This window comes from Entelurus aequoreus, linkage group LG24 (assembly GCF_033978785.1).
Source record: "Entelurus aequoreus isolate RoL-2023_Sb linkage group LG24, RoL_Eaeq_v1.1, whole genome shotgun sequence".
In the NCBI taxonomy this organism is placed as follows: Eukaryota; Metazoa; Chordata; class Actinopteri; order Syngnathiformes; family Syngnathidae; genus Entelurus; species Entelurus aequoreus.
Window position 1 is genome coordinate 5,887,765 of NC_084754.1, and position 27,803 is coordinate 5,915,567.

Here is a 27,803-nt window from a genome sequence, read left to right on the forward strand (position 1 = left end):
TCAGTATCGTTTGACCCATAACTAGTAATTTGCTTTGTCACTAATAACACAAAGCTCATATGTCTGTTTTGTTAAGACTTACATTGGAAGAGTTTTATTTTTTTTAGCAATATGCATCAAAGTGGCCGCTTGCCTCCTTTTTTTGGCGTGCTTTGCTGGACTAAGTATGGACTCCACGGACTGACTCTTGTATGCGATTGTCTAATAGTGCTAACATTTGTAGTATTAGCAAACACATTACCCTTCAAATACATATTTAGTAGTATTTGATTACAATGGTGATCCTTATTATTCCGATTCTTTGGAGTTACCCTTATCAAAGTATTTCCTACTTTTATGTCGGTTTTTAATTATTGATGAAATTAACATGTGTCTATTTAAAAAAAACAATCTAACATCCATCCATCTATTTCCTAACACTTGTCCCATGTGATGTATATTTGGAGTACAGTATATGCTTTGATGTGTAAAATATTGCAGTAATACCAAACATGTAAAGAAACACTGTCTTGTCATGTAAACATCACATGAATATACATTTATTACAAATAGCACAATCCAAGAAACATCAATCTTTCATAAACCATATCTTTAGGAATTCTGGTGAGAAATTCCTCTTTTCAGTTTTTTTAATCTCCTAAGATCATACAATGAACCATTTCTCTCAGCTGCTCTTTTAAGGTGCTCCAAATAAGCAAACAGTAACTAAACAGGCTTTTGTCTCACGCAGCGATTCAAGTCATCTTCAGAAAGCTTTGCAGTAAACTTTAACACATCTACTTCATGCGTTTACTGGGTTTCCTTTAAAAACAATTCAGCCTAATCTTAAAATACTCCATTGCATAAATATACTCGTTCCTGTAAACCAACGGGCTGCTTTCATACAAGAGCTACAGTAGCCCCTGTAAGGGCAAGAAATGGCAAAAAGGCCTTAGATAAATGTTTGATTCTAGTCGGGGTGGGCGAATCGATGCAAGTATTGATAGTATTGATACCAATGGTAGTATTGGTATCGGCTCAATAATAGTGTGATGAGATTGATATTTCTTATTCATGTATATTTTCTGGAATGTCTTTATTGTTAGATGGTTATAGGTATATATTGTTGATTATTGGACCTGGATTTTAATGAGCCATTAGTAGTGTTTGCTTTTGTTGACCTATTTAGCACTACAGACTTTATTTTGCTCCAAAATTGTATGTAATTATTACTTTGTCTTATATTGTTGTCTTTGTCTTATACTGTTGTATAGCCTTTAAATATTCTTATTCATCCGGGTCATTGAATTGATCGCAACTCGACTGTTCATATAGAAGATATTTCGCTTCTCATCTGCTCTCGTCTAAGGGTGCAGTGCTGGAAGTAAGGAAAAAAATTCTGCCCTCAAGACTAAAGCTCTCTAATCAGAGCAGGCTTATTCAGTTTGTGTTCACAGACTTTAGATTGGACAGCTCTGGTTTGAGGGCAGGATCCTGGAATTAGTGTTTATCCTCTGGATACTGCATCATCAACCTTAATCTAGAGCTGAGAGATGGAACGTCTTCTCAGACAATCTGAATAATCCAGTTCTGATCTATTCAGTACCGTAAGAATATGTAGATATTGTTAAATTGTTCACAAATAAGATTACCAAAAATCTTCCGCCTGTGTTTTATTTTGATTAAAATCCCAATCAACTAATGTAAGGCAATGAAAATTTGAATATTTTCAAGTGAAAAGTAAAGTTATCTGTAATATTGGCCCTCTTTTTACTTGGTACCAGATCAATGTGCAAGATATTGCCCACCCCTACATACCCGTCTAGTTAGTTTAAAGAAGTCTCATTTGTTTGTAACTAAGGGGATAGAGTAGAATTTTGGTGCCAATATACTTCTGTAAACAAACAGACTTAAGAGAATTAAATAATAGAATTGCAAACACATATGCCAGACTTGGGGATACATCATTCACATTGACGTTTCACATTTGCTTTTACAACAATCCAACTCTGGAGTTTTCAAAGTGCGAGGAGGCAGAAGCTCAACCTCAGTTTAAAATATATTTTAATAGCTGCTCAGCTTAAGCGATGTTGAAAATATATAGGAATTATTTGTAGTTCTTGTAGTGAGAGTGTCTACAGTTGGGGGCGTGTGGTGATATGTAAATAAACAGTTGTGAGTGGGAGAAGATGAGGCTGACCACTTTGAAAACCCCAGATGTAACTGATACTCCATCTTTCAAAACCAAATGTTGGACATATTTTTTTAGTGCCCATAAAGTAAACTCAAGACGGATACTTTTCCTATTATCAACATTATCCACAATTATACTGGGAACAAATAAGCTTCTGTTAGACTGATGACAGTGAACAATCCAAATCTGAGTTTATAAATAAAGCACGACACACAAGCGCAAATGAATAAGTTGAAAATCTTTACAGTACCGGATCACTCTTTGCTTCCTTAATGGTTGTGATAAAAGACTAGTGAAGTCTTCTGGTAAGATCAGATATTTTACATTTTGTAAACTAAATGAGTAAACTGCATGTTTTTGTTGACATTTGTACACGGAAGTCTGACATTGCTGCAGATATGTGAAATGGATCAGCACAGGAACCAAGAGATAGCGATGGTACACAGAGCAAAGACAATAACAATGCTGTTTGGGACATCCACTAATGTTTGTCTGTACTTTGGGCTTATTACCACCACATGTGTCCATAACAACGGGTGGGACCATTCACCTTAATATATACCATATTGATACCAAGAGTGGTATTAAGAATTGGATGATTCCTAGTGTGATGAAATCAGTTTTACTCTTGTGTTTTCCCATACATTCATTTATTTGTGGCGGCCTGCCAAATTATGGACCACCACAAATAGATTTGCAAATACCTGTTTTCCCACCCTCATTAACACATTTTAATGCACCTGGTCTGCCAAACAATACAACAAAACGGGAGGTATCAGTGCTGCCAACTAGGCAACTTTATCTCTATAATTTAGCAAGTACCCGTCTCTATTATACTTTTCTTCAAAAAAGTGACAAGCGACAAATCTGGAAGGGAATTTTGGAGGCTATAGCTTTTTACCAGGAACACTGGGTGCAATCAAAGACAGTTCAATCTTGTTTGTGGCATTTTTAACAACAAAAAGAAACCAGTTTGCTTATAGCTTTAAAAATATTTGTTATGCTTTTTTTTTTAAATTAAATTTTTACATATGCGTCATGGCCAATTGTGTAAATTTGACACCCTGTGGGAAAACACTGATGTTTATTGTCACTGAGTGTCACACAATACCTGTGGTTTTAGAGTTATTAAAACTGTTACATTGCTGATATTGTTACATTTGGAGGCAAACTGTCACATATTTGAACGTGAGCTAGCTGTAGTTTAGCAACAAAAAGAAACCAGTTTGCTAATAGCTTGAAAAAAAATGTGTTTTGCCTTTTTTTCTTAACTCAATTTTTACAAATGCGTCATGGCCAATTGTGTAAATTTGACACCCTGTGGGAAAACACTGATGTTTATTGTCACTGAGTGTCAAACAATATCTGTGGTTTTAGAGTTATTGATACTGTTACATTGCTGATATTGTTACATTTGGAGGCAAACCTTCCAAATATTTCAACGTGAGCTAGCTGTAGTTTTTGTTGAATTATTTTGCACTATTGACTTTATTTTGCTCAAATAATTGTAATAAAGGGAATAACTATTTTATTGATGTTGTTACTTTGTTTTATAATTGTTCTATTTATACTGTTTGTAGACATTTTGGGGGCTAGAACCTTTGTCCTGTGTTTATTCTAATTAGCCAATTAAAGGCAAATTTTGAAAATCATTTAAAGTCCTTTGTATATTAAAGAAAAACGCATCAATATCTACAATACTTGCCTTGGATTTACCAAATTTGCAGTATCGCCCACCCTCATTCATTACTACTACCTTGCAGAGCCCATCGTGTGTGTGTATGATGTGATTATGTAGTGTCCTCTAAACAAGAATACAATAGGATCTTTTGTGAAAAGAGGTTCGCAAAATTGGATCTTACAGATTATAGAGGTTGGTTTTGATGTGATTAATTGTTTCTGCTCCCTCCTTCAGAGCGTCTGTCTGGCTTCTGCTCTCAGAAGAATACAAAAGAGGAGGCATGGCTAAATGAGTGAGAAGCTCACAGGAATCCTGCTGCAGTTGGCTTCCCCATCCGCTCGTCTGCTTCCTATCGTCACCCCTCCATCAAGGCCTCCTCTGACCAGAACGCATAGCTCGGATGCTTTCACTGCGGAACCATCCTCCAAGCCGGCTGGGCCAGAGGGGCTTAGAGGGGGAGGTGTCTGTAGGGCTTGTGCATCTCTCCTTACAGGAGCAGGTTAGAGTGTGTCAGGAGACATGTGCAATGAGTCTGACGCGAGTCTGGATGTCCTGGCGACACAGGGGGCACGTTTCTAACTGTAAGGCACACTCCATACACATACCCCTGGAAGAAGATAAAGACAAAAACAATCACAACAACGCGTTTATTAACTAGCCACAGAAATATTAATCATCTGTTCCATCACACCGGTCAACCTCTCATTTATCAACAAACTAATCCATAATCAAACTACCACCATCATAAAAGCCTAATTAAATGTGGAGCCAGTGTTTTGAGTAACATTTCAAACGCATAATGCAGACAAGTGTAACAGGAAGTTAACCACTTAATAATAAAACACGGAAACAATTAAACATGTCACTCTAATGTTGAACACTTCACATTTTAAAAAGTTCACCATAGTACAAATGTAAAAATAACATGCAAGTTGGCTTTTTAAATGTTTTAAACATTTTGGGTATCAATAAGGTTGAAAAAAACCCATCCAATTTAGGTCAATACATGCTAAGCTTTCTGTACAAAACATCCACATTTTAGGTTAGTTTTATTGGTGACAAAGTGAGGCTTACATCTAGCTATATATCAATATGCATTTACTTTATTTTATGGAGAAAAAAAACTAGGCCACACTTGGGACATTCCTGTCTTAATTTATGTGTATGATATGCTCACTTTCTTCTCTTAACAACAGATACGGTACTGTAGATAGAGGCAAATTAAAACTAAACAAATTACTTTTGATGTATATACTATAACCAAAAACTTTGGTCAAATGTGCAAATTTTACATTGGACTTTATAACGATCCCACTTTACAGTAGTAACACAAGATATAGCACTACTGCAGACACCTCAGACACTGGTCACAAACTGCTCATACTCCACCCACCCCCGGCAGGTGTTACAAATCACTGTATGCCAAAACAACCCGTCATAACAATAGTTTCTTCCTTCAGCCTGGCAATTTGATAAACCCTGTGAAATAACTTGAACTAATCTGTCACCGTGATTGTACAAACTCATGCTCACTTCATTATCTTTTTGCTCTGCTCTATTCACCACTGCACTATTATTTATTAGCTTTGCATATAAAGTACTTGTTTATATTTTTAGTTAATTGTTAATATTAATTTTTTTACATTGAAGAAGGCAGCACAATCTACCGAGTCAAATTCATTGTGTGTTAAACATACTTGGCCAATTAAGCTAATTCTGATTCTGATATTTGGGAGGCAACATGACCTACCCGTGTCCACAGGGCCGCAGCGCTGTGTCAGCCATGACGTCACAGCACAGCGTGCAGCAGTTGTCCCGGATGCTGACCTGTTTCAGTAAAGCCAGGCGCCGATGCCTAGGAATAAAGCACAGGAAATGTTGAGTTTGCGTTAACAAAAAGAAGTTGCCTTTGATAAACTATGATGATGATGTACTGCATCACAACTTGTCATACATGTACCGGTATTACTTTTTAGTCAGGTGACTCCAAGGCAAGGAAGAAATGCTCAGTTAAACTTCTCCAACACAAACGATAAATCAAGGTCATGTTAGAACTAATACGCACATACTAAATTCCATTATGGCTTTACTTTACTTCTCATAATAGTTTTCTTGCACTTTCACAGAAATTATATTTTAGTACAGTTAAACCCATTTAAGTTGACGCCCATCAGGCTGACTGATTACACGTAAGCTATTGCGTGACAAATAATTTTTGCACCGACAGCAGTTTGTCGACATGTTTTATTTTTCCTTTATTGCATATTTTTATTGTGATCTTTCTGTTTTCATATGATAATTCATACTCTTATCTTATCTAAAGGCATCCAAGGGCACAAATATTTTTAAAAATGCAGATTTCCCCAGACTCTGGTGTTGGAAAAAAGTCCACGCTCACATACAGTAAGTGTAGACTTTTATTTTTATTTCTACCCTCAAAAAAAAAGACCACCGTCGTGTTAATTTGTCCAATAAGAAGCAACCACAGCTGACTTGGTGGCGCATTATGACGTCTCTGTTCATCAATATAGTGAGATAATACATGTACAATGGCATGTGTGCATCAGCTTTAACATCAGTGCACACTTACAGGGATTCCGGGAAATATCAAGATTTTTTTTCCAATGCCTGTGCGGGTTATATTCGCACACACACGGATTTGCCGCTGCACGAAATAAAATTAAGTCAATACAATGTTCGGTTTACAACTTGCTCACAGTAAAATGTTTCAAACCAAAACATAAGAACACCAGCTAGCTCAGGGGACCCCAAAATGGAAAAAATATATACCGTAATTTCCGGACCATAAGCCGCTACTTTTCCCCCTCGTTCTGGTCCCTGCGGCTTATATAAGGGTGCAGCTTATTTACGGCCTGTTCTTCTCCGACATCGACGAAGAGGATTTCGGTGGTTTTAGTACGCAGGAGGAAGACGATGACACAATGATTAAAGACTGACTTTTCATATACCGGTAGGCTGGTTATTTTGATAACGTACAGACGAGCACTTTGTATTACTTTGCAACGTTGTATTATTTGTACTCTGCACGAATGCTGTTCGCCATGTCAAAGATGTGAAAGTTTGATTGAATGATTGAAAGATTTATTGTTAATAAATGGGACGCTTTGCGTTCCCAAACAGTCATCTCTGTCCCGACAATCCCCTCCGTGGTAGCAGGAACCCCTATATACTACGGTAATTACACATCAAAACCCTGCGGCTTATAGTTGGGTGCGGCTTATATATGGAGCAATCTGTATTTTCCCCTAAATTTAGCTGGTGCGGCTTATAGTCAGGTGCGGCTTATAGTCCGGAAATTACGGTATATGTCCTATAGTCTTTATTTTAGTTTTTTCTTGTCAGGAGAACAACTTCTCGTGGCTTTGGACTCGATATTTCCATAATGTACCCTTTTCTTTGTGCATTTCTGCTTGAAGTTGAAGAGAAAGATATTTTAAGTTAATTAATGCATTTCTTGATCAAACTAGTGTTAAGTACCCCAAATCTTTTGACATTACTACGACAATAACTTCTAACTATACGCTGTGTGCGTCTTTGAAACTTTGGATGTAAACTTTGATTTATGGATCTGGACACGCACACTAGCACATATATATCCATATATATGTATATATATGCATACATACATACTGACATGGGCTTAAGCTGGCGCTTTTTTAATAACAAGAAGAACACTGGACCAGGACTTAATGGGTTGATCCACACAATTTGGTTGTTCACGTAAGCGGTCACAGTATAAACACATTTCATACCAGCACTGACAAAAGCCTAAAAAAATCAAAAGGTGGAAGAAAGTTATGTCTGTTTTACTTTATTTTTTATTAGGATGGAATGCCTTAAGATGGTGGTGTGGTCCATCTTTTTATGCTTTAAAGAAAATACATGATAATGTAACAATGCCACTACCCTAACTTCATTTTACCTGGGCAGGATGATCTTTTCACTGGGAAGCAGTGACGCAAAGTCGTTAAAGGTGCTGAACTTGACTGAGGGCGGGTGGCGGAAAGGCTTGGCGCCAAAGTTGAACTCACACTGCTGGTATGACATAAAACTGGCCGCCGCAAAGAAGCCAGACCTGACAGATTGAGGGGAAAGAAGTGATTTTGTGGGAAGAAGACAAAGGAGAAAAACAAAAGTGTGAGGAAAACTTACGTTGCTGAAGAGAAAACCTGTTTTTCTGGCGGCAGCTGATGTCCGTTCAGATAGAAGATCATCTGCTTTTTGCTGAGGTCCAACAGGAAGCCGATAGCGTCTCCTAAAATAGGTCACCATACATTTGAATCCACACAGCACTCTCTATCCCTCTGTATGAGGAATGTGGGTGCTTAAAGGCTGGAATATATGTTTGCGTCACGTAGCTTGCGTCCTCTCTGACGGCGTTTTGTTTATTTTATAGTTCTTCCGTGGGGGTTGGCGCCAGACCCGTAATTCTCTTCTAAAACACTAAGGGCAGTGTCTACAGAAGGAGCAACTACAGCTGTTGTTGACTAGAGAATGTGTTTCCTTCTCAGAAGAGTGACGATAGACAACAACCACTGAACCACAACATCGACATCTTTGTCTACACCGGAACTAATCATTCAGAATCATCAGTTTACTTTTAATGGACATTTTACTTATAAAATTCCTTCGTGAAGATGGACTGCAACTTCTGAACGAGTCACGGCAGAGACTATATTATTAGTATGCAACGCCATTTGGCCGTTTGGGACATGGGACAAGAGAAAGCTATCATGTAATTGTAAATAAACAAAACTGTAAAAAAAAACGATTGTAAGTTAACAACATGCTGGTGTTTATCTGTATTGTCATGTTTAGAGATCACATGTTCGTAAATATACCGTGCCTGAAAGATTATTGACAAAAAATGAGAAGTGTTGTGTGTGCACGATAAAGAATGTGTCAGAATTGAACCTGTTCTTAGCACAAAATTGGCATTAAAAGTTAAAAAGAGTTGACTTTTTTTGGATGTAACAACAACCCAATAAACTTGTATTAAGCAAGATATTAAGTACACATACTGCACAATGTTAATTTTCATGCAAATATTTAATCACTGATGTTTTTCAATACAATAATTTGTGTATTTTAAGCACAAAATCTAGTCGCCTGTGTTCAGGGACCTTCTTTGGCAAAAATTGACCAATCACAGCACTGCTTTCTGCATCGCTGGCGACAAAACCATAGGGATTTTTGGAAAGTGAACACAAGCCTTGTGGGAGGCTACGCAGGAGGAGGGGGAAAGACGGCGTCGCCTACGCAAGTTACGTGACACGAGAGTATACACTAGGCTTAACTCTTTAACCATCTGTAGATGCAAAAATCTGACCAATCAGAAATTCTAAGTTGAGTGATTTCAGAAAGCATACCCTCCTTCCAGCAGGGGTGAGCGTGAGGTTTACTGCGAGCATTGTACCAGATAAGCTGCCTGCAGCCATCGTATGCACACGAGTATTCGTCATCGCCAATCCCGTAACCCTCCTGCAACACACATTTGAACAGGTTAGAAAACACTTGACTGACCTCTGCACAGGATGAGAATAGACAGATGGAGTACATGGTTGAGGAACTTGCTGTCCTTGGTGGCCCATCCGATTTGCATCACACCCGATGTAACGACCGTCACTTCATAGTACCAAATGCCAGAATCCACACAGAAAGTACAACGTACACTCTCAAATGAGGAGGCGTCGCACCGTGCCTGTGGGGGAGAAATAAGACAACACATTTCAAAAATGTTTTGCAATTTCAGCAGTCTAATTATCTTGTGTTAAAGACTAGTGATCTCGGCACCAGGAGAGACTATAAGGTGTAACTAGAGAAGTTATCAATTATACTTCATTGGAACAAAACTGATCATTAATGGACAACAAATAATGTATTGTTCATCTATAGCAGCGACATCTGTAGCCACCTGTTGCTATTTATTTTTGTTTAGTGGTTGTGCTGTGAGATTTTTTTAATGTAATATATGTGCCTTGATTTGGTCTACAAACGGCAACACCTGCAGCAATCAGCAGAGGGCGCAAGCAAATCAGGCTCAAAACGTGTTAAAACAAAGCTGAAGTGTCCAAAAGTTAGTTATAAATATTGCATTAATGCAACCCAGACTGCTTTAAATTGCCTGACAAAAAGATATACCATCAAAAATTAATCAAACAATTGATACTGAAAATATATTTGAGGCTAATTTCAGACTGACCTCTAATCCACTAGGGGAGATTTTGAGGTACTCGCTGACGTCGTTGCTGTTGAGCATGGCGTTGATATGGGTGAGGTTGACCTTCTCATAGGTGAATTGACGCCCTTCTTTGAGAACTGGATAGAGGGAACAGAAGAAGAACCGTTGGCACAACTCAACTACACAAAACCTTCTCATCAGATAGTGCTGAATAGACGGGACCCCTCACATAAATTGTCTAAGCTCCATTGTGAGCAGAATCCGACCTGCCTCTTCAGGTAGTCAGGATGCTCCGACCATGACTCCAACACAGCCAGTCTGCTGCTTATACATGACTCAGACACTGTCAGTTTGTTCTCACCTAAGGATGGCAAAGAAGACCATGAAAAAGTAGAACATTTGTCTTATTTTTTGTAAAGGGTGGGGAGATCAATCCAAATATCTACAATATCAATACCATGGGTAGTATAAGTATCAGATCACTGCTAGACTGAAGAGATTGAAAAAAACCCAGTTCTTTTCTATGTTTATTCTCACATTGTTTCTATTGTTACTTTTTCATTTTTAGATATTTATTAGAAGTTCAGGAAGTAAGTCCTTGGACATAGGATGGCTTAAAGAATTTGAATGTAAACCAATAGTAGTTTTCACTTTTGCTTAACTATTTTGCATTCCTGACTCTATTCTGCTTTACACAAATGTATTAAAAATGTAATCATGGAATAAATGTAATATTTGGTTGACATTAAGAGGGACCGGTAAGTGTATTTTAGGTTCGGTAAAGATACGTACCAATTTCCTAATCAGTACACATTAAAAGTGAGGGACAGGAACTATGCCTCGTGTTAGAGGTCTACTCTGCAAATAAATACAGCAATATAGCTCACTGTCCTGTCCTTTGCTAGTGATAGTAGCGACGAGCAATAGTGTTAGGCAAACCCAGAAGCTGGAGACTCTTCTCCCAATAAAGGAGGGCTATCTTTGATTCAGGATTTTCTTAATTGAATCAGATTTGATAGATCTTGTCCAGAGTCGATGATCAGTCAAATCTATGGTGTCCGTTTTTTGTTGTAGTATTTTAAAGAATGGATCCCCACAAAAAGATATCAATCATATGCAGTACTACGCACTAGCCACCAGGTGTCAGCAAGGTCACATTAAATGTCTTCTAAATTGTTATTTAAGAATTGTATTGCAAAATTTTATCACGATCAGAATCCGTTTTTTTGCCCAAGTATGTTTAACACACAAGGAATTTGACTTGGTACTTACAAAGAAACAAAGAAAAACATAACAACTAGGCCAGCAGTTTGTAGTTTTTATGTTCCAGTTTTCAAATCATTAGAGCTCAAAAGCTAAGCAGTTTTGTGTTATGGCATTTTGTTCCATTATTGCAATGTTACGTACCAAACTGTGATCATAGCGCATCGTTGCACCCCTAGTTGATATTGTTACGTTGTCTAATACTGTTTTTTTGTCTGCCTAAAGTCTTTGTACTGTGTTCCAATCTAATTATAATCATGACCAACAAATTAAAAGCTGAAATGAAATTAAAATGATGTTGCCCACCCCTCATTTTTTTGGGCTGTCTGTGCCAACTCGATAAAATTTCAACCCATCATCAATGTGTCTCTAAAGCCGGAAGGTGAACTTACTGGTTTGAGAGAACTTCTCCAAGGCAATCAGAGCAAACAGCATGACAGTGGGGTGTGCTTCAGAGCTCTGTAGAAAACACATGAAAAAATTAGGCATTACATTGCAAAAAACTACTATTTTTCTGTACTCCAAAACATGTCAAACGAGAAAGCGTTTCCAAATTCAGCTGAGTGTATTTCTCCGAAGTTTACCACTGAGGACTTTTTCACAACGATAAACAACAAATGTAAATCAATTTTAATGTGTGTTGCTTTGTACATGACACTGTTCATCCATCATTTTAAAATGTAACTTATTATTTTGCCTCTGCATTACTTACCAAGCTTTCTAGAAGGTACTCGAGAGTTCCAGGGCTCAACAGTCCAATGCTGGCGGGACCTTAGAGAGAAGACATAAAATTAGATAGCCGACAGTGATAAGTCACCGGTCAGTCTGAAAGACAAACATTCAATGGTGTCAATGTACCAGCCAGTTTCTCAGCCAGACATCCCAAGACAGCTGTGGTGTTTCTGTGTTTGGAAGGGCTCAGAGCGTCCTGTCGAGCCACAGCCGCACTCAGACTCAGCATGTCTGAGAGTTTCTGGAGGGCATCCTAGAGATGACATTAGGACTGACTTACTCAAACCATGAAAACAGTGAATTTCAGGGGGAAATTAATCGTAATATATAAAGTACTGCACACACACACACACCTCTTTTTAATTAACAGTCATGTTGACTTAGTAAAACAGTAAATACAAGGCTATGTCTGTTAGCAGTGTTTCCCATACATTAATTAATTTGTGGCAGGCTACCATAAATATGAGCCACCACAAATGAATGTGGCACTACCTGTTCCCAGATTATAATGGGACTGTCTGTGGATGTAGATTGTTGTTAAAACTCTGTACAGTCAGGGGCACTATGCATTGTAACTGCGCTTCTAAACAGCTCACCCGCACTTTGTCTGCCAGAGAATAAGAAGACATAGCAGGAGGAATAAGTTTTGCCAAATTAGCAGCATTGTTGCTATAAAAAACAAGTAGTAAGACCTCTAGATACTCTAAAGGGACAAGTGCCAAATCTATTGAGACTTGAAAGCATGCATTGCTCTTCTTAACAAACAGCTGTAGCTCCCTGCCCCATCTAAAAGTTCTCACAGGATACTCTGTCTTGCTAAAAAAAAAAAAATATTCAAAAACAAGCAAGAGAAGAAAGATATCTGTTGTTCTAAGCTCAATTTTATTTTGCACACTTTTTGTCTCAAACAAAAAATTTGTCATGGCCAATTTAGGTTTTAGAGAGGCAGCTTGCTTCAACTTTACAAATTGTGTACATTTTTAGAAAAGAGTTAACTTACAAACACACTTAATGGTAGGAATGGTTCTTATGTATATCTCACTGCATACTAAAGATAAAACAGTTTATGTAAACAAAACCATAAGGTTGACCTGACATGGTTCGAAGCGCGTAAGTTGCTGGGATCATGTTTTTTTTCTTCTTTGTGTTACTATCAGTTTGGATTGTGTACTGTAGTTCTGATTATTTGCGTGTGATTCGTGAGGCAAAAAAGGGCCCTATAATTTCAACATTAACAGCTCAGACAGAATCAAAATATTGGCTAATAAAAGCAGAATCTACTGTCAAACGCAGGATATCACAGACATTGACATAAATGTGACTGAAATGCTGACATCATGAGGAGAAGGAACGTTTGTCTGGAGAAATCATGTGTCCGGGACCGCTCATTCGCCCATGAAACACTCACCTGCCCTCTACTTAACTCAACAATGTTAAAACCATCACTGTATCTGCAAACAAACTACAAAACTATTGCTAGCTAGGACAACCCATACTCCCGCAACACATCTCATCTGCTCGTGTTGTTGTGGACGACACCACCAACGTAAACTCATTGTACAGACCGGATGGCAGTTGTAACTTGAGACTGCCACTCTCTTTTTTTTCCACACAGACTTAAGTTGTCTCCACTCAAAAACATAGCAGTGGTCAAGCTCCCTTAAGAAGAGCAGCACACTTCCAGCCTTCAATCTGTTTTTTATGCTGCCCTTTTTTTTTGCTGCAGTTGTTACATATACTGTAATATTGTACATGGTAATTGGGATTTGTTATATATAGTATATATTATATAATAATATAATATAATATATCAGTATATATTATATAATGTATATATAATATGTAAATATTACATATATGTTATATTTTATATTGCTACTATGGTATTTTTGTCTACTTTATACCTTTTATTTTTCGCCCTCTTTTTGTGCATTATGCTTTCCATTCTTATCCTTTCCATCCTTTGTAACTGAGCTACTGTGTGGAACAATTTCCCTTGGATCATTAAAGTTTGTTTAAGTCTAATAACTGTTCTGTGGGCAACATCCCATCTGACTGTGCTAACAAAGTAAGGTTTCAAAAACACCCTAAACAAGTCGCCACCTCATCGCAGGGCCAACACAGAGACAGACAATCAGCCTATCCTCAGGTGAATGTCTTAGGAGATGGGAGGAAGCCGGAGTACTCGGAGAGAACCTACAAGTAAATATAATTAAATTCGTATTTTTGGAATATCTTCGCAGGGTCTTCTGCATCCCTGATTCGGCTGTATTGTCTTATCTCTTGGCTGCTGCAGTTTGCATCCTGCTGCTGGAGGAAATAATTCAGTGTTTCCAGGCATCCATGATTTAGCCTGTTTGGACATGCACAGCGCTTGTTAACTGTGCAATTCTCATGAAGGAGAGCTGCTGCGCGTCTCCTCTGCCATGCCCGCTAGAGTAGGCGAGTCGCGCCGCTGGAAACGCAGAGGCTAGCTCTTTTTGCTAGCTCCCTTTGGTAGCTCTCAGTTTGTAGTGTGCGCAAAGCACTAAATGCGTGATTACAATCCCTCGCACTAAAACATACATATACACATACTGTACATATGCAAGCACATATGCATAAATACACTCATGCATATAATCACATTTCTTCAAACATACTGTATATTAACGTTGTTCCCCTAGGGGAAACTGTGTAACGCATGGCACACTGACAAAGCTCAACCAATTGTACTATAACAATCTACAAGGTTAATACAGTTTGCTTCTCTTTCTTCCCCTCCATTTATCTGCTTTCTTTTATATTTCAAGTTATCATTACATATACAGTATGTATTGTTGCATTTGAAACAATTGTATTGTTGATAATGGAGGTAAATTATTGTTATTATTCATTATCAATAGTGCTATTTCTATTGGTATATGTATTGCTATATTTGTAGTGTAATAATTATCATTGTCATTTCTGTGTTATGAATATTTATTTCACTAACTGCTGCTTTGCTATCACTTTTACCATCATATTTGTACATATCCTATTCACTGATGCTGTTCTGTTGTTGTTATTGTTGTGTTTGTTGTTGTCTCTTTGTCTTATCCCCCTCTTGTCTCCGCAATTTCACCCTCTGTCTTCCTTTTTTTCTCTTTCTATCCCCTCCTGCTCCGGCCTGGCTGCACCAAATAACAATATAAATCAATTTAATAAAGTCAAATACATATAAGGCAACAAGAGAAGTATCCGACACTTCTCTTTTGTAAAGTAATCTGTACAGCCGACATGTGCATCGACATCAACAATATAATTTGCCTGAGTAGCTGGACAGGAAAAAAGGGATATACTTCTATCGAAAAAAAATTCTGACTGTATTCTGCCTGCGAGACAGTTTTTCTCTAAACTAGAAATATCATCATGTTTTAATCTTGCAAGATCTCGCCACACCAATCTTATATACATAATTGTCAATAAAAATAGATCAGGTCACAAAGTACAAGAAGTCACGAGAATGTAAGAAAAAAATATTCGGTGGGTGCACATACATTTCCTTTAACAGTGAGAGAAAATCAGATTGTAGCAGCTGGAGAAAGCACACCGCACCATGAAAATTACATTTCCACTACAGCAAGGACACACAAGTGTCACAAAAGGAACAGGAACCAGACCTCATTCAATACAATCCCATTATGGTGAAGAAACATGATGCCCTTTAGACAGGAAAAATCAGCTGCATATTTGCACGGTCATGTTGTTATCTGAACATGCTGACTCACTTCTGCTGCACAAACTACAAACTGTGGTTTAAAACACGTTGTACTTCCTTACTCAGTGTTTCCCACACATTAATTTATTTGTGGCGGCCCGCCACGAAAGAATTACGTCCGCCACAAATTTAAAAAATAAAAAAATAAATAAAATATTCTTTTTATTTTTTTTTTTTTTGGGTCCTGTCCAGCTTCTCAGGCAAATCGTATAGTTGATGTAGATGCCCATATAGGCTGTTCAGATTTACTTTACAAAAGAGAAGTGTAGGATACTTCTCTTGTTGCCTTATTTGTATTTGACCACTACTGTTTTCTGTTTATTTGTTACTGACTGTGGCAGGACACCTCTGCCTCTGTTTCACTTTATGTTGCTGGTAAATAATATAGTTGTAGTAGGCTAAATTTAAATTATTTAGTATTCACTAATTAAAGGGACAGAGCTTTAAGAGACATTTTAGCTTTTATATTTTATAAGATATATTTTTTGTAAGAACCACAATTAATAAATATATTTCAGTGAATAACTTATTGTTCAAATCTGTATATAAATATGTACATAAAGTGTTGTAATTATATTGTAAAATGGATGGATGGATGGGGGTTTAAAACAAAACTGTTATTATTAATTAGTAAGTATACATTTTTTGAGCCTTCTGAGAGAAAATCATATCATTGTAGTAAATTATGCAAATTACTCGATGATGTCATGGTGACCACGCCCATAGCCACGCCCCCACCACCACCGGTATCTTGGCAGTTTATGGGAAACACTGCTTACTAGTAGTAATTCAAACATATTTACTATTGATGATGTTATGTCGTACCTTAGTGGGTAGGGGACACTCGTCCAACAGCAGGGTGATGACTGCAGGCCCAAGTGGGTCGTCCAATGGTATCACTCGAATCAGAGACTGGACAACCTCCAGCCAGCCATCATCTAAGAGAGAAGAATAAGATGACTTATTTGAGCGTCTGTTCAGCAACGTATAGCCGAGTGTGAAGTGCAAAAACTAAAGTTCCTACAGACCAGGGGTCGGCAACATTTAAGAGTCACTCTTCCAATTCCATAGCAATTTTTCGATCCAAAAAAACATTTGGACCACCTGGTCTAGAGTGACTCGTAGCAGACTAATAAGTGCAGAGGCTGTCTTTAAGGCTAGCCATCAGTCAGCTAATTACAAACTTGACTGTTACAAAAAATGAGCCAGCTACCATGACCATGCCAGCAAACATTCATCATTAACCATGTGCACTTAAAAGCAGTGCATACACACACACACACACACACACACACACACACACACACACACACACACACACACACACACACACACACACACACACACACACACACACACACACACACACACACACACACACACACACACACACACACACACACACACACACACACACACACACACACACACACACACACACACACACACACACACAGTATCTATGAGAGCAGAGGCCACTATCTGAGTAAATATGGTCCATTGACAGCCTGCATGGCTCGCAGTGTTTCCTGTTAATCATCCTTCTGTCACTATATTTAAGTAGTAACCACTGCAACTAAAATGTTAATCTGTTAGACAGTTGAACACAAACTACAAATGTGAATTTACTTACCAGTCTCTGCCATCTCGTGCAATGTGATCATGGAATAGGGGGGCTCTTGGTCACTGAAAAGTAAGTGTGTGTCAATATTATCCAACTTTTGAATGCTTTAAATACATGATGGCCTATGAAAGTGTTAATGTAAAAATACATATGAATGACATTTGTATTACTGTATACAGTAGATGGCCACTATTTTCAGGGGTTACATTCCAAGACCCCCTACAACTGACGAAAAAAACGCTATTTTTGAAAGCCTAACATGCCTCTCACAGTTCTTCAACACATTTTAGAAATTCAGTTTAACCAATTAAGAAACATTACGGGCACACTGCACTTCCACAATACATGTAGTAACACAATATCAAATCTTGTTAAAGCCTCTTCCTGTTGGAAACTATCGAATGAATTGACTTCTGCAACAGCGCCCTCTTCTGCATTCATAGCTACAGCGCCCTTCTTTCCCTCGCCATCAAACCGCTTCCTATTTAGGTTCACCCAAAACAAATAGTATTTCCAATTTAAAGCGTGGAAAATAAATCTGTGAGGGAGCAAATGCCGAACTGCAAATACAGTAGGTCTGGGTTAGTTTGCCTGTGAGAATTCTGCAAGTGACTGAAGCATTAAGGAGTGAGGCATGGTCAATCCAGGACTAGTTGCAGTGTGCTCAAACAACCACCAGGTAGCATCTGTGAGCAGAAAATAATGCATCATCTATTTCTCTTTGGGACTTAACAGGTCGGTAGTGCATTCTTCACTCATGCTTTAAGTGAGGGATGAGGCAAAAACTGACCCAGACCCACTGTAGGCAGAGATCTACTGTATTGCCACATCGGCAATAACATAAAAATGTGTTTCAAGCCAAAGTGTGCATTTGTGTTTGAGGTAATGGTTTTAAAGATGTTGTGGATTTTATTGCTGATGTTGCAGTTTTTTATTGGCCAGCCAGCTAAAAGCCTTTTTCATCAACACCAACATTACGATGAGCAGTTTTGTGTGTTTGTGCAAACAAAGTGAAATCACCTCTTTTGTTGGGTTTGTCCAATTTTCTTTTCATCCAATACTGAATTATACTACCGGGTTATTACTACATGACAGTACCATTAACCGATAAAAAATTTGTTCAAGTATTCGGACCCCTTCTAGATTCTCTTCTTTCAAAAAAGCGACAAATGTAGCAAAATGTTGTGGTCTTTAAACCCAAGAGCTATTGTACAATATACTTCATCATACAACTGGTCAGCTTGTTGATTATTTCAAGCACTGCTTCCCCCAAGTTGGAGGCTTGTGTATCGTTCAAGCATGAATAAAGTTGTTAATACCGTACTAGGGATGTGCACCTTTCCCATTTGATACCGGTACGCAATGGTGCCAATTTTTCGTACTTTTGTGTGTCTTAACAAATGTTAATTGTTTAATACTGAAATCTCACTTTTTAATGTAACGTTATATCTGTGCTGTCCAGTAGTTATATCTTGTTGTCTTATACATTTCTGTATCTCATTTGCAAGTACCGTATTTTTCGGAGTATAAGTCGCACCGGCCGAAAATGCATAATAAAGAAGGAAAAAAACATATATAAGTCGCACTGGAGTATAAGTCGCATTTTTTGGGGAAATTTATTCGATAAAACCCAACACCAAGAATAGACATTTGAAAGGCAATTTTAAATAAATAAAGAATAGTGAACAACAGGCTGAATAAGTGTATGTTATATGACGCATAAATAACCAACTGAGAACGTGCCTGGTATGTTAACGTAACACATTATGGTAAGAGTCATTCAAATAACTATAACATATAGAACATGCTATACGTTTACCAAACAATCTGTCACTCCTAATCGCTAAATCCCATGAAATCTTATACGTCTAGTCTCTTACGTGAATGAGCTAAATAATATTATTTGATATTTTACGGTAATGTGTTAATAATTTCACACATAAGTCGCTCCTGAGTATAAGTCGCACCCCCGGCCAAACTATGAAAAAAAACTGCGACTTATAGTCTGAAAAATACGGTATTATAAAGTTATTTTTAATGGTACGGTAGGATATTATTGTGGTATAGCTCCAAAAATAAAGATATTTTAATGTGTAAAATGAGGAGGCAGAAATGTTTAGGATAAAAGCAATGCTCAAATGTTCTAATTTCTAATCATAATTATTACAACAAAAAAATATTTTTAAGTGCAAATAATAGTGCAGGAACAACTACTGTTTCAAGCAAATATTTCAACAAAACAACTTACAGTTGATGTTTTTAAACATGCAGTGTAACAAGTGTAAAACAATAATGTTCACTTTAGTATCTTTCAACTTTGACTTTCTGAGGAACAGTGTCCTCTGCAGTGGACATGTTTTTATTTTCGTTTGGAAAATGCTGATACTCAGAAAAGTTAACCAACAATTCAGCTTTATACCTCACAAATTGATGTGTAGCTTCGCTGGCTTCAAATAGGTTTTCTGGGTGACGGCTGGCAACTCGTCTAAGGTGTACCGTGCCTTTGCCCCAACGTTTACACAGATGCCTAGAGGGCGCTAACTTGCCAATTTATTTTACGCAGTATATCCCGCCCTCCTACGGCTTCTTGTACGTAATGATGTAATTACTTACGTATGTAACACATGCACATGCATTAGTTTTAGGTGTTTATTGCTATTAATAGAAATTTGGACAGCTAGCGTTAGCTGTCATTGAATGTATATTCTGCAACTTGACTACAAATTGTTTGTTTCTTCTTCTGGACAACTTTTGTATGTGTGTACATGCTCTCTGCACCCATGTGTTGACAAGACCGGGTGAGTGACCACTGTTGACACCAACCATTTTATTCGGGACAGTAAACATTTTTATTACATCCATCCATTTTCTACCGCTTGGACAAGTCGCCACCTCATCACAGGGCCAACACAGATAGACAGACAACATTCACACTCACATTCACACACTAGGGTCAATTTAGTGTTGCCAATCAACCTATCTCCAGGTGCATGTCTTTGGAGGTGGGAGGAAGCCGGAGTACCCGGAGGGAACCCACGCCGTCACGGGGAGAACATGCAAACCCCACACACAAAGATCCCGAGCGCAGGATACATTTTGTAATTGTGAAAAATATAGACAATTGACGGACAAATGTGTTCTGTTAAACCACTAACGGGGACATAAGCTAGTGTTCTCGTTGTATTTTTTGCTTTGAAAAATGTTACTGTGAGGAAGTTGCAAACCGCACCTTTAATACTGTAATGTCCCACAGTACTCTTTCAAAAGCACCTGCATATATTGACTTACACTGGATAGGCTTTAGCATATTTAGTACACACTGTGTATCAAAATGACCCCATGCCCCCATTCTTTCATTTTAAAAATGTATGCACCGCTTAATGGAAAAGTTCAAACGCCTCTGATATAACCTAAGTTGTTTTCACAGCAGGAAGCTGGCATACTTAAAAAGCTGATACATTTTACACCTGCCATCCAAACCTGTTACTAATTAACAAAATGTTGGCAACTAAAATGCTGACAACATTGGCACAAATTTCCTAGTTCTGGACCAAAACATTGTGCCTACAGGTAGAATTCCCCCCAAAACAGACACAGTAGTAATTTTAAGCTTGTTTTCCAACAAGTTCAGGAACATTTTGGACTGCCCACTTTTAGCTCCAAATGTTGGCGGGCCTGCATCAGTCGGCTGACGTCACCCAACAAGACTGGAGACAATTTCATGTTGCGTAGTATGCGTTTTGGTAGCAAGTTATTTGTGTGCATAATCAAAAGGAATGATCAGATATAGCTTCCAGATGCAGTGTTGCAGGTTGTAGCAATACAACTAAAGAAAGGGTCAGCCTGCATACATTTCCAAATGATGTGAATATGAGGAAAGTATGGACCTCTCCAGTCAAACTGACTCATGTAAAATGAGACGGACCAAAGGACAGGAGCATATAATTTACAGCACAGATCTGGCCCGCCACATTACTTTATGTGGCCCGCAAAAGCCGAAAAAAGAATTAGTTTTTTCTTACTAAATCTATTAAACTTTCCATTTTGACAGAAAAAAATACTTCAAACTGTTTCATATATTTTAAATGTAATCTAATATTGCAACATATATTAAATTGTTACACATTATACAACATTTAAAAAAAAAAATCAAAATAAGTGCCTGAATGATCGATTTCAAAGCAAGTGAAGTGAATTGTATTTATATAGCGCTTTTCTCTAGTGACTCAAATCGCTTTACATAGTGAAACCCAATATCTAAGTTACATTTAAACCAATGTGGGTGGCACTGGGAGCAGGTGGGTAAAGTGTCTTGCCCAAGGACACAACGGCAGTGACTAGGATGGCAGAAGCTGGGATCGAACCTGGAACCCTCAAGTTGCTGGCACGGCCACTCTACCAACCGAGCTATACCGCCCCAAAGCAAGTTATCCATCAAATTGTACACTGTAGAAAATATTTTTACCGCAAAAAAAAAACAAGTAGGTCACCGGATTATTTTTTTTACAGTAATACAGTTAAGGCTGAAACGACGCGTCGACGTAGTCGACGTCATCGGTTACGTAAATACGGCGTCGACGCGTCGCATATTTACGTCACACTACCGTCATGGCGAAGCGCAAAGCAGACGATCAAAGCAGACGATCCGAGCGGTGCGAGCGAGGGGGAAAAATCACGCCAAAAGTCGTCAAAAGTGTGGAAGTATTTCAATACACAGCCTAATAATGTTGTTGTATGCACACTGTGTCGAGCGTAAATGGCCTATCATAGCAGCACAAAGGCTATGAACGAACATTTGAAAAGAAAACCATCAGCCATCAACTAGTCAATCGTCCGCGTGAGCATACGTTGTCATCATTACACAAAAACATGAATGTGTCATTTGTATCTGCTAGGGGTGTAATGGTACGTGTTTTGTATTGAACCGTTTCGGTACGGGGCTTTCGGTTCGGTACGGGGGTGTACCGAACGAGTTTCTAAGCTAAAGCTAACTTTAGCTGCTAAAGTCTTAACAAGCTGCTTCGCTCCTTCTGCCTCTGTCTCAGCACGCAGCATTGTCCCACCCACACAACCATCTGATTGGTACACACGAAGCATTATCAGCCAATCAGCAGTGCGTATTCAGAGCGTTACCAGCCAATCAGCAGTGCGTATTCAGAGCGCATGTAGTCAGCGCTTCAGCGTGGAGCAGATAGGTGTTTAGCAGGTGAGCATCAGGCAGCAGACTCTCCCCAAATGATAATAAACACCTCCCAGTTAACTACTAGTAACATCACTATGAGCCAGTTGACTTTCTAGAAACTTAAACGGCAGCTCAGCTCACTCGCAGTCCTGGCTTGAGGTGAAGGCTAATTACCTCTCAGTTCCAGCCACATCGACCCCTTCTGAGCGCCTATTTTCAGCTGCTGGGAATATTGTAAACAAGAAAAGAACCAGAGCATGTAGACATGCTAACCTTTCTTCATTACAACTGTTAGTCACTCACTGGAATGAGTAGAATTGGTTATTGTGTACTGTGTTGGACTGGATGTTTATTTTGCACATTTTAAAAGCAATACTTAATGTTTACAGTGCTATAGAATATTTAGATTGACACTTTTTTGTATTGGATGTTTATCTTTATTTTTGCACATTTTAGCAAATAAGCAATACTTTCACTTTTGTTGAAATGTTTACACTGTTGTTACAGAATATTTCGTTTCACACTTTTGTGTATTGGATGTTTATCTTTATTTTTGCACATTTTAAAGCAAAATAAGCAATACTTTTACTTTTGAAATGCTTATACTATTGCACAATATTAAGATTTGCACTGGATGTTGACTTTTATATTTGCACATTAAAAAGCAAATAAGATACTTTTAATTTTGTTAAAGGTTAAAAGTTTTAAATGTTTACATTGTTACAGAATATTTAGTCATGTTGTTGTCAATGTTGACTGAGTGGCCATACTTCTTTTTTTTTGTAAATAAAAGCCATGCCTTTTGAAAAAACTGGCCTACATTTATTTTTTCATCTTCATTTTGAATAAAAAAATAATCGGTAAAAGGAAAAATAATCTATAGATTAATCGAAAAAAATAATCTATAGATTAACCGATTAATCGAAAAAAATAATCTATAGATTAATCGATAGAAAAATAATCGTTAGCTGCAGCCTTAAATACAATGTAAAAACAACTGTAGATTTTACAGTAAAAGATGTGGGACTTTTTTCCATTTCCATTGATGTGTTAAAAATTAAAATCATTCACTGTAAAATGTACAGATTTTTTTTCAAACAATGTACGTAAAAATATATATATAATATATATATATATATATATTAATAGGGGTGTCAAAAAAAATTTTTCAGATTAATCGTGATTCTTAATCAATTAAAAAAAAATCTAAAATCTTTTTTTTTTTTAAATCTGTCTCGTCGAGACACTCAGACAAATCAAATTGTTGATGTAAATGATCATATCTGCTGTACAGATTTACTTTAGAAAAGAGAAATGTTGGATACTTCTGTTGTTGCCTTATTTGTATTTGACTTTATTAAATGTGTGTGTAGAATTTTATTAAACAAAACCAGTTTTCTTTTAAGTAATATAGAAATGTATAAAAACTGTTTATGTATTTTATGGAGGAATGTAGTTAATCATAGAACTGGCGCCCAATGTTATTGAAAAAGTAGATTTTGGAGAATTCCTTTGAATCGAGGATTGATTCTGAATCTAATCATTACCCCAAGAATTGAACCGAATCGTGTAATTCTCAAGGATTCATAGCCCTAATATAAAACTATTTTTTACTGTTACAAAGCGGCCCTCTGAAGGCAGCTAGAACTGCCATGTGGCCCTCCACAATACCCAGTTTGACACCCATGATTTACAGCAATCATTTGAATGATTAAGAATTCGAAGAAAAGTTTTGGTTGGAGTTTGGATAATAAAAAAATAAAAGACTCAAGCTAAGTGTGATCCCTAAAATCAGGAGTACCGTCTAGGAGAGAAAAACTGAGTCAGAACATGTGGAAAAAACGGAGACAGAAGAGCAGACCAGGGGCCTTCTATAACAAGCTTGAGAATGCACAAAAACCTGGCACATGACCTTTTTCATGACAGAGAGGAGATGTATCAAGACTGATGTTGACATGGAAATGTGCACTGCCTCACACCAACTTCATGCCTGACGTACGTACGTTTCTACAGGCTGTGGATATTTTGGCAACATACAGAGGTGGTCGTTCAGGGTTTGCCAACAATTGATTATAACAATGTAAAAATGATCGAGGCAAGGACATGAAACGTACTTTTTCGCCAATGCATAATGCTTCATATTCATATTAATATTTGTGAGGACATATATTAATTTACTGCGATGAGGTGGTGACTTGTCCAGGGTGTACCCCCCCTTCCACCCGATTGTAGCTGAGATAAGCTCCAGCGCCCCCCGCGACCCCGAAGGGAATAAGCGCTAGAAAATGGATGGATGGATGGATACATTAATTTATCTAGGCGATCATTTTGCCAACTATTGCTGCAGCAACAGTGGGTGGTTGCCGCCCACGTATACAGCTGCTACAGCAAGAAGCTCTCCTGAGTTCTAATAATAAATTGAGTAATCAAAGTATTTCGTATCCTTTGTGATATGCTGGCATGTTTACATTTAAAAGATTGCAAGATTACATCATTTTGTCCGCTGGCAACGACCGCTTTTCCGCAGGATACGGCAATTTTAACCTGCTGGTGATCGCTCCAAACACCAGAAAGAAGCACCTTGTGATTGGCTACAACGTGCAGCGCTTAGTATTGCATATTTAAAATGGGCCGTAACCTGGGCGTGGTTTGGGCATGCCAAACCACGGCAACATCTGGGACCAATTTTAAGTTGATTGTGATGTAAAAAAGAAATGTGCTTGGATATATTTGTGCGCCAACTTTAATACATCTGAATTTTTACTTGCGTACATACGTCTATTTTTAGTACGAACGCCATGCAACTCTAATTACACGAGGCCACTGGCGCTCAAAAACGAGAGAAAAAGAAGGTAAGCTGCTGCTATTCTATTTTGCGTCCTCTTCTACTAAAATTTTCCTCAAGATGATTGACGAAACACAGGCTATGGTTTTCATGTAAGAGGAGATGGAAGAGCAGGAAAGTCTGAAAATGGCTATTATTTTGCATTTATTTTTTGCTAATAACATTAACATGGGCGGAAAAAACATGCAATTAAGTGATCAAAATAATAGTTTTACCGTGTATGCTTTTATACACACTGTCTATGCAGGGAAATAGGTTCCAGTTCTGTAGATGACGTCACACCAAGAGGGGCGACATATCAAGTCTGGCAATGGAAAGGGGGCGTTACAAGTACAATTAGTAATCTACCAATTACTCAAAAGCTAACGTATTTTTCAGATTATAAGGCGCACTTGAAATCCTTTCATTTTCTCAAAACGCCTAATGTATGGAATAATTTTGGTTGTGCTTACCAACCTCAAAGCTATTTTATTTGGTATATGGCGAAATGATAAGTGTGACCAGTAGATGGCAGTCACAAATAAGAGATACATGTAGACTGCAATATGACTCAAGTAAACAACACCCAAATGTTATATGTTCCATTGAAAATATAGAACATTACACACGGCGCTCAAAAATCTATCAAAATGTTTTGGTACGACTTTGGTAAGCTATGAAGCCGCACCGCTTGATGGATTGTACTGTGCTTCAACATACGAGTATTATTGTAGTGTGTGTATAAGGTAAGATATAATCTGGCGTTTTATTTTGCAATATTATGCAAAGGAGACTTTTCTTACCTTCTGATCTGTATTTGGGATCTACGGTACATAAGTCCTGAAAATTTGCGCGCATCCGCCTTTGTAGTGCGTGCCGACCACGTAGTCGATAAGTTTCTTCTTTTTCTCTATCTTCTTGTTATGGGACATTCATCCTCCGCTGTTGCCATTTCTAATATAAAGTAGTGTAAAGTTCTTACTTATGTATTATATTTATCAATGAGAGCATTTTTATTGTAAATTGTGAGGTGTGTGTGTTAAAATCATGGTTGTTTTTACAAATGATGACAGATGTGAACAAAAGCATGTATTGTCTTTGTGTGATGATGTAAATGAGGTGTGGTTGTATTTGTATATTAAGTATGTGTACATGAAAGGGCATTTTATGACTTTTCTTAATTTAAAAACATGCTATAGTATGTTTTTATTGTCATAATTTTATTGCATGATTTTTGTATCCCTTTAATTTAGGTAGCCAGGGACTGCAGATGGAAATTAGCTATTTAGCTATAATCTGGTACAGAACATATCTGTCTTTGAACTTAATGTTTCTGTGCATTGTCCCTTCAAATAAAGACTAAACATATTTGTCAGTGAACTCGCCATGAAAGCACTAAAACATACCGATGTAGTGAGTTTACATTATTCACCCAAAGAACATACGTTATTAGAGAGTTCCGGTCGGACGTTTTTTTACGGGACACATTTCTGGCATTGTTGTTGCACTAGTGAGCCACGGATGAGGAGATGCTGCTCCTTTTTTGATTGAAGTAAAGTCTGAATGTCATTAAAACAGTTAACTCCATCTTTTGACACTTCTTCTACCCCCGTCCTTGCACGCTACACCGCTACAACAAAGACGACGGGGAGAAGACACTGTCGAAGGTGAGCCAAGTAAATAAGACCGCCCACAAAACGGCGCATCCTGAAGAGACTGTCAGAAAGCGGCTTAAAGATAATTTTTAAAACATCATCTATGCAACATTTTGACCAGAGAACCACCATTACATGTTATGCAGACCACAAGGAAGTGTTTTCCATTTAGAAAAAAAATATATATATATATGAACCCTTTAATACGCCCTATAATCCGGTGCGCCTTTTGTATGAAAACAGACCTGACTAGACCCGCTCATCGGCAGTGCGCCTTATAATCAGGTGCGCCCTATAGTCCGGAAAATACGGTAATTGATATTATGGAATATGACTGCCAGATTCATTTTCAAGCGCAAAAAATACATAAAGACAATTTGTTAGTGAAATTTCAGTCATCTAGACACTATGGGTCCTTTAACAGAACAGAAGTAGTTTCTTGGTGACATTGCAAAGTGGAAGCAAAATAAAGACAGTTGTGTTATCGGGAGAGAGTATCTTACTTGTCCACAAGGGTCCTGATGACAGCCAGCGTGTCCAGCACCAAGCCATCCACATTCTGCTTCTTCCGCCGTGGCTCGTGGGGTCCACGCCCCCTCCGCGGGGGTCTGACAGGGTCCCTCGGGCGACCGCCACGAGACTCCCCAGCGTCGACGGTCGCGCCTGTCCCGTGATCCGTCCGCCTGGCCTGTCCCCTCGACCCCCTGGACGCCCCGTGATGGTCCTCC

General features: G+C 38.1%; 1 protein-coding gene across 2 annotated transcripts in view; it reads right to left on the minus strand.

The window, feature by feature from the left end:
- Positions 1 to 27,803, minus strand: part of rspry1 (ring finger and SPRY domain containing 1) — a 34,418-nt gene continuing 6,615 nt past the window's right edge. For both annotated transcript variants that reach the window (XM_062035319.1, XM_062035318.1), the window contains exons 2-15: positions 27,579 to 27,803; positions 17,424 to 17,476; positions 16,616 to 16,728; positions 12,178 to 12,304; positions 12,032 to 12,090; positions 11,712 to 11,778; positions 10,286 to 10,417; positions 10,078 to 10,193; positions 9,433 to 9,576; positions 9,245 to 9,356; positions 8,028 to 8,130; positions 7,798 to 7,950; positions 5,605 to 5,709; positions 1 to 4,461 (exon numbers count right to left, since the gene is read on the minus strand). The exon at positions 27,579 to 27,803 is cut by the window's right edge and continues 378 nt beyond it. In XM_062035319.1, coding sequence (XP_061891303.1) covers positions 4,365 to 4,461; positions 5,605 to 5,709; positions 7,798 to 7,950; positions 8,028 to 8,130; positions 9,245 to 9,356; positions 9,433 to 9,576; positions 10,078 to 10,193; positions 10,286 to 10,417; positions 11,712 to 11,778; positions 12,032 to 12,090; positions 12,178 to 12,304; positions 16,616 to 16,728; positions 17,424 to 17,476; positions 27,579 to 27,803 — 1,606 coding nt within the window. In that variant the 3' untranslated portion in view covers positions 1 to 4,364. The remainder of the gene's footprint in view (positions 4,462 to 5,604; positions 5,710 to 7,797; positions 7,951 to 8,027; positions 8,131 to 9,244; positions 9,357 to 9,432; positions 9,577 to 10,077; positions 10,194 to 10,285; positions 10,418 to 11,711; positions 11,779 to 12,031; positions 12,091 to 12,177; positions 12,305 to 16,615; positions 16,729 to 17,423; positions 17,477 to 27,578) is intronic.